Below are 13814 nucleotides of genomic sequence, written 5' to 3' on the forward strand. Positions count from 1 at the left end.
TATGTCCTCAAAACCATGTTTTAAAACCCTATACAACAATATTCACAGAGTTTTGTCATTTCTGTTCCTGTTGATTTACAGCAGATTTGAATGACCCATTCTATTTTGCATTTATTTCTCCTTGAAAGGGGTCCGAGATCCCCCTTTAAAAATAAAAAATTTGGTGAAAAGCTTACTTTGACCATTTGTCCCTACTACAGGTATAACCAAGAAAGTCAATATTCTATATGTACGGTATGTCATATATATCTATGCATATCCTCTTCATTAAATTTGCCTCCCATGAGGCTTTTTTTCACTTATGTACTGTATGAGAACTACAGGTATCTATCAAACACATCTAATTGACACTTTCAGAAAATGTATCATGTTTTATTAGCAAACACTTCACATGTTTATCATTATTACACTATTGATAGCCTCCTTGTCATACACACATATATATATATAATATGTAACATTGGAAAGGATTTTTTGTCTCTTTCTCAGCTTTCAATCCCTGTATACTTCTTGCACATATTTGAAAACTGGCGAAAAACGACAATTTTTTTTCATATGTCAGGAACTGAAATGAAGAAAATTATTTGTTACATTCAAATGTTGTTTCAGAAATTCAGACAACTCAAAATTCAATAAACATGTATGTTAGATCTGCTATAAAGGCAAATCTAATTTATACATATTTGTAATTATGTGTTTGTAAATTCTTTATATAATTTACTTGTGTTTATTCGACGTCACACGTCTTTACGCGACGTCGAACGTGCATGTCTATTGTGACGTAAAATAACAACTCAGAAAAACAACAATTTGATTTACTAGTTACATAGTTTACACTTGTAGTCGGCAGTGTAATAAGTTAGAGACACTATATTTTGAGAATCGTTTCATTACTACAGAAAATAAAGACATGTAAATATGGAACGCATATCTCTACATTTTAACATCGGACGAGCCGACGGCAACAATTCTCAAAATGTGTCATGAATTCTCAGATGCGTGCAAGTTAAAGGTCAGGTGCTAATTATCAAATCGTTTGAAGAAAATTGTGACAATTTCCCGTGATATTATAAATATGAATTCCAAAGAAGATTCGAATACCAATTTTACGGAAGTACGGAGATTGAGAACAACGCACCAGTCACAACTTACAAAATTATATAACGATATAGAGAAGAAGTTGGTGACTTACGATAATGTTGATATAGTGAAAACCTCAGCGAAGAAAGTACATGAACGATTTCATTCATTTCAAGAAGCTCATCTACAATGTCTGGATAAGTGTTCCGACAGTCAGATGACTGAAACGCTTGAAAATAATTTTGACAGCTGCAAAAGGAACTACGAGGAGTTCTGTGAAAGAATATCACAATGGTTAAATCAAATTTCGGACATTGTTACTTTAAATGAACATCGCAGCGAGGTCGGAAGCTCTAAAAACAAATCCAGTGAAACCCGGGAAATCGATAATATGAGTTCCGTTTCCGCTACACCATCTGCGCGTTCGAGCCGCTCTCGATTTCGTGATGCCAGAGTTAAGCGCTTGAAAGCTGAACAACAGATCATAGCATTGGCTAGGAAACAGGAACTGGAACGTGCACGCAGAGAAATCGAAGACAAGGAGAAGATTATTGAACAACAAGCTGAACTTGAGATTGCGAGATTAGAGGAATCAGTCTGGCAGGAGGCGGTGATAGAAGACGAAGGTGAGACGCAAGAAGTGAGCGAATCAATGACGCACCAAAGAACCGAGGATCGCAGAAATGTGAAGTGTATACCGCCGTACGCAACGGAACCGGAAGTCGGAAACTCGATGCGTATGATGAACACGGTGACACAAACGGGTACTCAAGGGAGTTCTCATGACATCCAAGACCAAGGTAACCAAATGAAGGGACCAGGCGTCAGCTCAACTACTATCGATGTCGCATTCAGTAGATTAGCGTCCGTTCTTCAAGAAGGATTCAACCTTCCGAAACCAGAAATACTTAGCTTCGATGGATCACCCATGAACTACACTAAGTTCATTAAGAACTTTGAAACGAACATTGAAAACAAGATAAATGACAATAGTACTAGGTTAAGTTATTTAATTCAGTACTGCAAAGGTGAGGCTAAATCTTCTATTGAAGATTGCGTTTTATTAGAACCTACAGAAGGTTACAAAAGGGCACGAGAAATATTGTACTCTCGTTATGGTCGATCGCATGTTATTGTTAGGTCTTACATAGACAAATTAGTATACGGAGACCAAATTAAGGCATCAGATGTAGAGGAGCTATCTAGGTTAGCTCTTGAAATGCAGAAGTGTGAAATAACTCTTTCTCAGTTAGGATTTAGGTCAGATATAGGCAACTCTGATAATTTGAGACGGATTGTTAAGAGAATACCAATGCATTTGAGAACAAAATGGGTAGATATTGCACACTCGATCACTGAATCTGGTAGAGAGCCACGTTTCTCTGACTTAGTTAAGTTTGTAGATGACAAATCTAGGGTAGCAAATTCAATGTATGGTCTTGATCTCACGCGAGAAATTAAGTCACATGTAAAACCCAATCAATGTTTACAAAAACTTATGTTCATTATTTCATGCATTGTGGTCATCATTCCATGGATTTTCAGAATAGCAATTTTCTATCGGTATGAAGACAGTGAACACGATGATAAGGACGATGCTGCACGTGACCGGAAGTTAACATTGCACTTTGCTTACTTTCCCGGCAGCATGCTGAGTTTCTTAACTCCTGTGCATGGCGTCTTCGTATTCTGCTACGCTATACTGGTAGCAGACAGTGTTTTATTTGGACTTCTAGAATTGATAAGTTCAGAACTGAAACGAAACATTGAAATTGTTCTTCGAAAGTGCTTCCGAGACATGCATGAATCTTCGTATTCGAGATCATTCGGATGGGCTATAAGAACTTTGCTTTATCCATTCAAGGAATATGGCGTTTTCGCCTTTTTCATCGTCGGAATATACTGGCTGTTCGTTTTACCAGTTATCATCATAGGTCTAGCATTTTATTGCGTACCAACACTTAACATCGTGTTGTGATTACTGTGTCATCTGATCATTGTGGTCTTCCCAAATTTCAAATTTGTATCCAGATTGAAAGAGAAAATCAGCGTAGTTGGCCTTCTCAGAAGAGAAACTATTGCTCGCCTGTCTACAAAATCAAGTGGTGGCTTTCGTACTGTACAGTTAGTAACCATTTTATTGAGCATATTGGCTTTGATGTCCTGTGTAATTTTAGTTGTCGAAGTCATTGTTTTCTTCGTTGAGATGATAGTCTATACCTTGATTGGTGTCATTCTCAATGCTTCTCAAACTCTGAAATACATTTCTTTACTTTTCATGTTGTCGTTGTATGCTCGAGACTGTTTTGGTAGCGTTACTCAGAAATATCAAACTTTTAATCAAGCCATTCACAAGGCGCTTCTCGGAAGAGCGAAAGAACAGGTAGACAAGGTGGCATGGAAGACGGAAGATAGACAGCCTAACACTGCCTTCCAGATCAGCGTTGATGACCATAACGACCAGGTTATATTGATGGATTCCTTTCCTCATATGTGTAGTGGCGTCCTGAAATGGAGTGTTCCACGCGTTCTGTTATTTTTAGATAATCGCGACAAACCGTACATTACTCGAACATTCTTTTTCAAATCCGCCTACACTGATCACGTGGGTTGTCCTGGAAGTCTATACAAAAACTTAGTGAGTGCCCTGCGTCAGTTTTTGACAATTATTATATTTATTTTGTTTGTTATAATTGTTGTAATGGCCTTTGGAAACGACTACTCAGTTTCTGGTGTTAATCAAATGCTGGCCACACTCACTGGAGGTTTTCTACCATGGGTTTTCCGCAATGTTCTCTTCAAGCCTCCCGCTGACGTGGAGGTAGACACCTCTAGTCTGAGCTTCCAAAATCTCTTTGATAACGTGATCAAGAATTACAGACAGAACTGGCCGGTAGCTGACATTATTGCAGATTCAAAGCAACCTGAAAGTCAAGATGTAGAAACAATGGTAAATTCTTCTGCTGAAGGATCTTCTCCTTGTGAGGAAACTGGAAGTGTCACCAAGTTAAACGAGGTGCGTGAGAGGAGAAACAACATATTGATTGTGAACATGTCAACCAGGGTAAAATCTGAACGTGACATAACAGACGTTTGATGGCTAAATCTCTCCATTTCAATTGACATTACAGGTATATTATGTTTGATATTGAGGGTCTTTTTATGAAACATCTCAAATGCCCTCATTGAGATATTTTCCGTGTCCTATGGCGATATCGATGAGTTCATAGTTGCTGTATATATGTTGACGTACATAAATTGTCATCCATTATCCCCTTTTCCTTGTCTTTTATATATACTTGTTTATATTCATGTTGTACACATATACAATTGTTTATATTCATGTTGTACACATACACACTTGTTTATATTCATGTTGTACACATATACACTTGTTTATATTCATGTTATACACATACATACTTGTTTATATTCATGTTGTACACATATACACTTGTTTATATTCATGTTGTACACATACACTTGTTTATATTCATGTTGTACACATATACACTTGTTTATATTCATGTTGTACACATATACACTTGTTTATATTCATGTTGTACACATACACACTTGTTTCTATTCATGTTGTACACATACACTTGTTTATATTCATGTTCTACACATATACACTTGTTTATATTCATGTTATACACATATACACTTGTTTATATTCATGTTATACACATATACATTTGTTTATATTCATGTTGTACACATATACACTTGTTTATATTCATGTTGTACACATACAAACTTGTTTATATTCATGTTGTACACATACACACTTGTTTATATTCATGTTGTACACATATACACTTGTTTATATTCATGTTGTACACATATACACTTGTTTATATTCATGTTGTACACATATACACTTGTTTATATTCATGTTGTACACATATACACTTGTTTATATTCATGTTGTACATATACACTTGTTTATATTCATGTACACATATACACTTGTTTATATTCATGTTGTACATATACACTTGTTTATATTCATGTACACATATACACTTGTTTATATTCATGTACACATATACACTTGTTTATATTCATGTACACATATACAATTGTTTATATTCATGTTGTAGACATACACACTTGTTTATATTCATGTACACATATACACTTGTTTATATTCATGTTGTACATATACACTTGTTTATATTCATGTACACATATACACTTGTTTATATTCATGTACACATATACACTTGTTTATATTCATGTACACATATACAATTGTTTATATTCATGTTGTACACATACACACTTGTTTATATTCATGTTGTACACATATACACTTGTTTATATTCATGTTATACACATATACACTTGTTTATATTCATGTTGTACACATATACACTTGTTTATATTCATGTTGTACACATATACACTTGTTTATATTCATGTTGTACACATACACTTGTTTATATTCATGTTGTACACATATACACTTGTTTATATTCATGTTGTACACATACACACTTGTTTATATTCATGTTGTACACATATACACTTGTTTATATTCATGTTGTACACATACACTTGTTTATATTCATGTTGTACACATATACACTTGTTTATATTCATGTTGTACATACACACTTGTTTATATTCATGTTGTACACATATACACTTGTTTATATTCATGTTGTACATACACACTTGTTTATATTCATGTTGTACATACATACTTGTTTATATTCATGTTGTACACATATACACTTGTTTATATTCATGTTGTACATATACACTTGTTTATATTCATGTTGTACACATATACACTTGTTTATATTCATGTTGTACATATACACTTGTTTATATTCATGTTGTACACATACATACTTGTTTATATTCTTGTTGTACTAAAAAAGAACTTTAGATTATCTAGTTGGAAATATAGATGAATACGTGTACATATTGGGTGTACAATTGACATGTTTATATCTTGCGGTGTTTGTGTAGTAGCATCTGTATTTGACGCACAAATCCAATGCATTTTCTTTGCTCTTCGTGTTGTGTGAGATAGTTGTCGAAATAATGAAACTTTGTCATATACAGTTAATTTATCTCAAGGGGTTAAACTCTGAAAAATTATATTTAATCTGAAATTTCATAAATGTATTCAACAGTTTTATATGAAATAAACACATGTCGAAGTTTCATTGGCGAATGAATATTTAAATATTATATATTAAATGTCACAAAGGTCAACTCCATTGAAATATGAAAGAATGTTAAAGTCTTGCAAATACAAATGTGCATTCAGAGAGAGAGAGAGAGAGAGAGACAGACAGACAGACAGATGCAGGACGTGTGTATTTTGAATTATTCGTGTTTCTGTTTAGGTGGTAGTTTTCATATACTGGTAACTGCGGTAAAGCAAACAACATGATAATTGTACATATTCGAACAGTGCGTGGCCGGGAAATCTAGCAGAGAGGGAAAAGTATACTAGTTTTTGTGCATGAGATAAATACTAAATTAAGGCAATACCAACCACCCAACTCCATGATTCGGGGCAAACTACTGCATGGGAGGGGGTATTATACAATGTTTGCTTCATATGGTGTTAAATTGCTACATGAATAAAGGATTCATTTGAGCATATAGCATGAATGGAAAAATTGACAATTCTCACATTCTGTTCATTCAGTAATAGTAATAACGAACTGTACCTGTCATACTTTTGACTTTTGGTTGTTGTATTTTTTTTATTTTTTTTTTTAGAAATATCAGTATTTCGTACACGCTTCACGAATGCCATTTCGGAAGATTTTCGTTTCACTAACTTTCATTCTGAAATTTTAACATAATTAAACTAAGAATTGCTACGATAGTAAATGTTCATAATGCTTTATGATTAAAAGTATTCGTACCAAACACAGAGCGAGCGATTCGTGCTGAAAACGTGAGCAGTGTTTGTCTCTCAGAAAGTATGCGTTCGATGCAGTGACATGGTGTTCATTGTCTAAAGTATAAATGTGACGTGTCATTTATGTCTGTTTAAAATCGAAATCTTTAGAAATGTTGGTGATTGAAATAGATTACAAAAACAAGGCAGTTCAAAAGATATAGGTCTCCAGTTTTAAAATCTCGGAAGAAATCTTGACTCACTTTAAGCAAAGAGGGATAACTTTCGTTCCAATTCTAATAATTTCGTTCCAGTTTGTACGATGTTAATTAGAATCCCAGGTGTCAATCAAGCACAGCAATACCTTATTCTGTAATCAGTTTACCAATGGTTTCATTGATTGAGAGTGTGTGTAATTTCCCTACTACATGTATATACATCAGATGTTTGTTAAACATTTCTGTCTCAAACCATGTATGACATTACCTACATTATATATAATTGGAGCGTCCCAAGAAAACTATGTACTACCTGTATTTAGTTTTAAAATCTATAAAGAATTGCATTCCTATACATTTATTACTATTTACATAGATATTCGTTGTAATGTAAAACTTAAAAATCCGAAATAACAATGACGTTTTAGAGCTACTGTAGGCAAAAACAGTGTGCCAAAAGAGTGGAGTCAAATTCGTCTAAGGATAAGAGCTATGCGTGAGGGAGATAATCCTTAATTTTGAAATGAATTTCTATATGTTATAAGGACAAACACCACCAAATGTTTTCCCATAGACTTCCATACAAATTCCAATCACTGTCAATTATTTATTAAGCCAATTTTCAAAAAATCAGTCACCATTCAGCAAAGTTCATCATCTCCCCTTCAAAATTCCACCAAAAAATATATGGCTTGCCGTTGCGTTTTTCCTTCAAATTTTGGCCTGTTTACAACTAGTGTAGATCCGCACTGAATGAAATTGTCCATCCAAATACCACCTCTCCACTCAGATCTTCCCTTATAACTTCTGTATCTTTCTACATATTCTGTTATGTCACCTGTCATTTTTATCACTTATATTTCACTATTAAATTCCATCACAAAGATTTTCTGTTAATGACCAATCAGATCTCCTGTCAACTTTTCTTCTCCGCACAACTTTGGGTGTCCACAATGGCGGCGCCCTGTAGCTAGGCAATTCTGGTGTTTTTCCTATAACCAAATGGAAAACAAAGTGAAAAAGTGGCCAATTTGACATTTTTAGATAACATGCACATAGTACATGTAAAATATGTAACATGAAAAAATTACATGAAAAAACATGTAAATTATGATTATCTATATAATGTAACCCCTCACACATGATGAACTCAACTGTGATATGAAGCTGTGTTGAATGTCAACTTTATAATGACTTTTTACAGTGCTTATTGAAGTAAAAAATGTAAATAACAGTCTTATTGTCTTATTTTTTATGTTTTCAAAAGGATGTGAGGATTCACATGTAATTTACATATTCAGGGTACATTCTACCCGGTTTTTGAAAAAATAACCAAAAAATCTTAATTTATCAAGGACAAATGCTTTCAAAATGCATTTACTTTTCCAATTCAGAATGAATTCACTAAGCTGCTGACAGTCAATTAATAGAAGGTTATCAAAACATATGAGGGGTAATCTGATCTAGTAGTGTTGTTTCTCTGTAACAGTAAAACTGTCACTACCCTCTTTAACTCAGATACATTTTGCAGTGAGGGTTGCTTGCTAATTCCTATCATGATAATAAATTATTACACGATATCACTTAAACTTGACATGATGCTGATAGAGCACTGGAAAAAGCACATCACAAGTGAATTTCACTTCAGACAGAATATTCCTAGCAGAATTATATGTCAGTTTTCAAAGATGGGAAAATTCAAAAAAGGGAATAATTATGGTTTTAAGCCAAAATATGTGCCTCACAAAAAGGGGAAATTACATGGAAAAAAAAGAAAACTCACCTGCACCATTCACGAGAGTTGACAGGGAAACCCTACAACTGGTGACGCATCCACCCTCTCTGTGCGAGGAGCAGGAAATGATGCTCAGGCCTGGGTGCCACCGACTGCTTCGGCCAAGACCCCTGAAAAAGGAAGGAAACCATGAGACTTTAAATCAGGCTGAATCCTCAGGGTAACGATTACAATTCTTCTAACTTTCTTAAATTATGAAACAAAACCTCTTTGAGTAGAAAATATTTTTTCTAATTCTCAGAATAGGCCCACATATGGCCAAATTGGCTGAAATAAGGGGTATCCCTAAGATCCTGTAAATTTAATTAGCTTAATTAATTTTATAATTAATAAACTCTCTAAATTATAGCAACATTACAATAATTGTTCATTCATATGAAGAGAAAGTTACAAAAAACAGTTGTTAGGGACTGTGATGAGCCTCTTGACTCAACTTTGAGAACAAGTATAGTCAAAGGGAAGTAACTCTAATTTCTGAAAATGAACTTGCCTGGTTAGGAAGTAATCAGGTACATAACTGATTTCGGCAGGTGTGAAAATGACTCCTACAGACTGCTGCATCTGGAAAAGACATGTGGCATGTTCAACGCAGAGTTCAAAGAACATGGGCGGGCCAATCCAGGCTGTGATGGTGACCTAACCTGGGACTTGGACTCTGAGAGAGGCGTGGCCTGGGCACTAGGTTACGGCTTAAATGTAACACCTGCACCTACGTGCCAAAACGTATAGCCTCTATGTCGAAGTAGAATCCGGTTCCAGGGGAAGGAAAGCAGCAGCAATAAACTATGGCCTACAAATAGGTCTCAGTCAAACCCCCATTGGCAGTTCTTCTCTTCGTAAAATCCTCATGTCAACCAACACCCCACCTCCAGCCGAGTCTTCTCTACAAAAAAACAAGCAACACCATTATGCAAAAAGTAATCACCTTAAACAAGTCTGATATGAAAAAAAAGATGCAAGAAATTAGTTGATATTAATAAATTGAGGGGGGCCAAAAGTCCAAAAACCATAGGAATTCAGTGCGACGGGATGTATAATAACGCCCTATATTCTGGGGTAGGGGAAACCCCCTTCCAGCCAGCTACACAAACCGTCTTCTCAATTGCAGAGAATGAAATTTACATGTAAAATACATATAATTACATAAAATGCACCAGGGCATGTGTGACTTGCTGCACACCCCCCTGCAACTGGCAGTGAATCCTCTCCTGGTTGATAGAGTGGGACTCCACTACCAAATGCTGGGGGTTCACACACAGCTTGGTATGGCAGAGGTGGCTACATTCTACATTGTCACGTGGAAACTGACTCCGAGTCAGTTTCCACTTTGCCATAAGGGCAACTCTGTGGGCCTTTTCCACCTTTCTTCCCTCCTCTGGCCAGTAGACAGTTTGTAGCCCATAGCCAGAGGGGGAAATCCTACCCCTCCAAATGATGCAGGTGCCCCCTTGGGGGACCCGTACACTTTTACGATTTACTTTTTCTTTCAAATTATCAAAAAATGCATCCATTTTATTGTAAAACTGACAAATGGCGCTAAAAATGCATTGCTTTCTTACACTTACCTCATAAACTGGTTCTCGCTACCTCAGTATAGGACAAACACCACCAAATGTTTTCCCATAGACTTCCATACAAATTCCAATCACTGTCAATTATTTATTAAGCCAATTTTCAAAAAATCAGTCACCATTCAGCAAAGTTCATCATCTCCCCTTCAAAATTCCACCAAAAAATATATGGCTTGCCGTTGCGTTTTTCCTTCAAATTTTGGCCTGTTTACAACTAGTGTAGATCCGCACTGAATGAAATTGTCCATCCAAATATCACCTCTCCACTCAGATCTTCCCTTATAACTTCTGTATCTTTCTACATATTCTGTTATGTCACCTGTCATTTTTATCACTTATATTTCACTATTAAATTCCATCACAAAGATTTTCTGTTAATGACCAATCAGATCTCCTGTCAACTTTTCTTCTCCGCACAACTTTGGGTGTCCACAATGGCGGCGCCCTGTAGCTAGGCAATTCTGGTGTTTTTCCATAACAGCAATTAAATATACATCCGTATGTTCAAGCTAGTAACGAAGTACTTAGCTACTGGACTGTAGAGACCCTCGGGGACTAACAGTCCACCATCAGAGGCCTCGACCCAGGGGTCATAATGTAAAACTTATACGGTACCAATTTAATGTAATGTAATGAAAATAGCCTCACACCACCCAATCTGTGAGAGGAAGCTTGTATGCCTGAGATCAGTGGAAGCCTTTCTCCTACTTAATGAGACACTCCTCCGTAAACATGTCCATAACCATCCTGTTCTTTCTACTGGTGTATAACCATGATGAACAAACACCTGTCATTTATCTCTCGTTATATGTAAACATACGACTTTTGGAGGAATGACAATTTTCCCGATCCTTATCATTTCTTATTATCTATACATGTGTACATTTTTATAAACGTACCGAAGTAAGAAATCATGGCTGGACATTTTCTGTCAGTAAGTGGATTTCTATCATACTTTTCGATATTAGCACGCCTCCATATAGCCAAGTCTTTTGACATCAAATTTGAAAAACTACTTCCTACTTTCAGGTGGTAACCACAACACTGCTCGTATTAGTAAGCTCTGGAGATAGAGAGGTTTCTGCCGATTGTCCTTTGCCGTTACCCTGCGAGTGTAATGGAAATCAACAGATAGTATATTGTAGCAACAAAAACCTATCCTCACTCCCACCCATTCAAAAGTATGAAGGACAATGGACGTTTTTTCTAGATGGTAATGGGATTGAGACAATATCTGATCATTATTTTTATGGTGTCGCGGTCAATTTTCTTAGTTTAGAAAACAATGCGATTCACTTAATCGGTGAAAATGCTTTCAATGGGAGCGAGGACACATTAAATTATTTTCATCTTGAAAACAACAAACTGTCAGAGTTACCAGTCGCGATTGGAAAGCTTCGGCAATTAACTGCCATTTCTATTCAGGGGAATCCCCTGACTGATTTGTCAGAGAGTGTGGTGAAAAATTTATCCTCTTCCCTTCAGTTGATTAGTTTGGGGTCCAAGTCCATGACAAGATGGCCAAAGAACATGGACCTTCTCCCAAATTTATTTTCAATTGATTTATATGACGTACAATTTCCAGAGCTCCCCGACGATGCATTTTCCTTGTACCACAAGAATCTGACATTTCTTAACTTTTACAATACTGGGTTAACAAAACTACCAACCTCCATCAATGACTGCAGGAAAATTTCTACGATGACATTTCAAAGAAATAAGAAATTGTCAGCTAATGCCATTACGGAATCTGTTACCCATGGTTTCCCCTACCTAACATCGATAACATTCCAGGACAACGGGTTAACAACTCTTCCATCCATCTTTTCAAAATCAAATCACATAGGAAGAATTTCTGTTGATAATGAGCCAATAGAATATCTTCGCGGTGACACCTTTCCGCCCCACTTGAGCAATTATTTGCACTATCTGCCAATCAATGGCACACAACTTACCCACGTGCCTCCAGTTTTGTCAAACTTAGACTCCCTAACAAGCCTAGTCATCACCAGCAGCCAGATTTCTGAGATTCAATACGAGGATTGCAATAAACTGTTTAACATAGGAACACTTTTCCTGAGTTATAACCCGTTGTCTCAGATCTCTGAAAATGCGTTTCTTAACAATAAACAACTTGGTTTCATAGTTTTGGATCACACCAATCTAACGTCAGTTCCAAAAGCACTTCTGAAAGCAGAGTCGCTACAAACTGTGGATATGACGTCATGTCCGGTGGAATGCTCCTGCACGAATCTTGACTGGATGAAGTCGTGGAAGTCCATCCCTACATTTTATGGAACATGCATTAATCTGAATGGGACAAGTTTAATGAGCTACATACAGAAAGAAATTCCGCATTGCCCAGATAGCATTTAAATCTCTTTTATCATTTTCTACATAATTCGCAGGGAACTTTGTAATTTCCAATGAATCTATAAAGAATGCGAGACAGAGAATTCTGGTACATGTTTTGAATGCATCCTCATCTACAAACTGTTCTTTACATTTCATGTACACTTATCAGATTTAGTATGTTATGCATTGTTTAAAATCTTTATCATGATATCGTATATATATATATGAAGAAGAGGCAATACTTAGAACTAGATAGCATGCCTAGGTGTCTAGTAAGAGGACAGACGAACCTATTTATATATGATTCATTATATATTACCCGATACAAAGTAGATTTAGAGTAGAGCATGCCTAGGTGTCTAGTAAGAGGACAGATGAACCTATTTATATATTATTCATTATATATTACCCGATACAAAGTAGATTTAGAGTAGAGCATGCCTAGGTGTCTAGTAAGAGGACAGATGCATTAATAAATCAGGTTTGAAATGATTTATCTGACAATTCTTTGACTTCTATCGATATTCTGGAGTTTAATCACCTACTTCCAGTCGTACTGAGTTTAGCATTGTCTGATACACTATGTTTTATATGTAAAACTTATTCGGTACCAATTTTGATGCACCAGATGCGCATTTCGACAAATAATGTCTCTTCAGTGATGCTCAACCGAAATGTTTGAAATCCGAAATAACTATGAAGCTTTAGAGCTAAATATAGCCAAAAACAGCGTGCCAAAAAAGTGGAGCCAAATTCGTCCAATATCATGTTTTGAAATAAATATAATATTAAGTAATTACTATAATGATGATATATTTTATTTTAGTTTTTATTATTTTCCTTCTTCTATTTTAGCGAAGTCAAACTATTCATTATAACGACTATATACTTCGTGAGACGTCACTTTAAACAAGACTGTCAAG

General features: G+C 35.8%; 1 protein-coding gene and 1 pseudogene across 1 annotated transcript; both read left to right on the forward strand.

Annotated features, from left to right (window-relative positions):
- The first annotated feature begins 1075 nt into the window (after positions 1 to 1075).
- Positions 1076 to 4403, forward strand: LOC125656456 (uncharacterized; annotated as a pseudogene).
- Positions 4404 to 11367: 6964 nt separating this feature from the next.
- LOC125653697 (leucine-rich repeat-containing G-protein coupled receptor 5A-like) lies at positions 11368 to 13383 on the forward strand. The gene is made up of 2 exons (XM_056143076.1): positions 11368 to 11470; positions 11566 to 13383. The coding sequence occupies exons 1-2, from the start codon at positions 11450 to 11452 to the stop codon at positions 12910 to 12912; spliced, it is 1368 nt and encodes a 455-aa protein (XP_055999051.1). The 5' UTR covers positions 11368 to 11449; the 3' UTR covers positions 12913 to 13383.
- Positions 13384 to 13814: the final 431 nt, after the last annotated feature.

The sequence above is a fragment of the Ostrea edulis genome, chromosome 7 (assembly GCF_947568905.1).
Source record: "Ostrea edulis chromosome 7, xbOstEdul1.1, whole genome shotgun sequence".
NCBI lineage: Eukaryota > Metazoa > Mollusca > Bivalvia > Ostreida > Ostreidae > Ostrea > Ostrea edulis.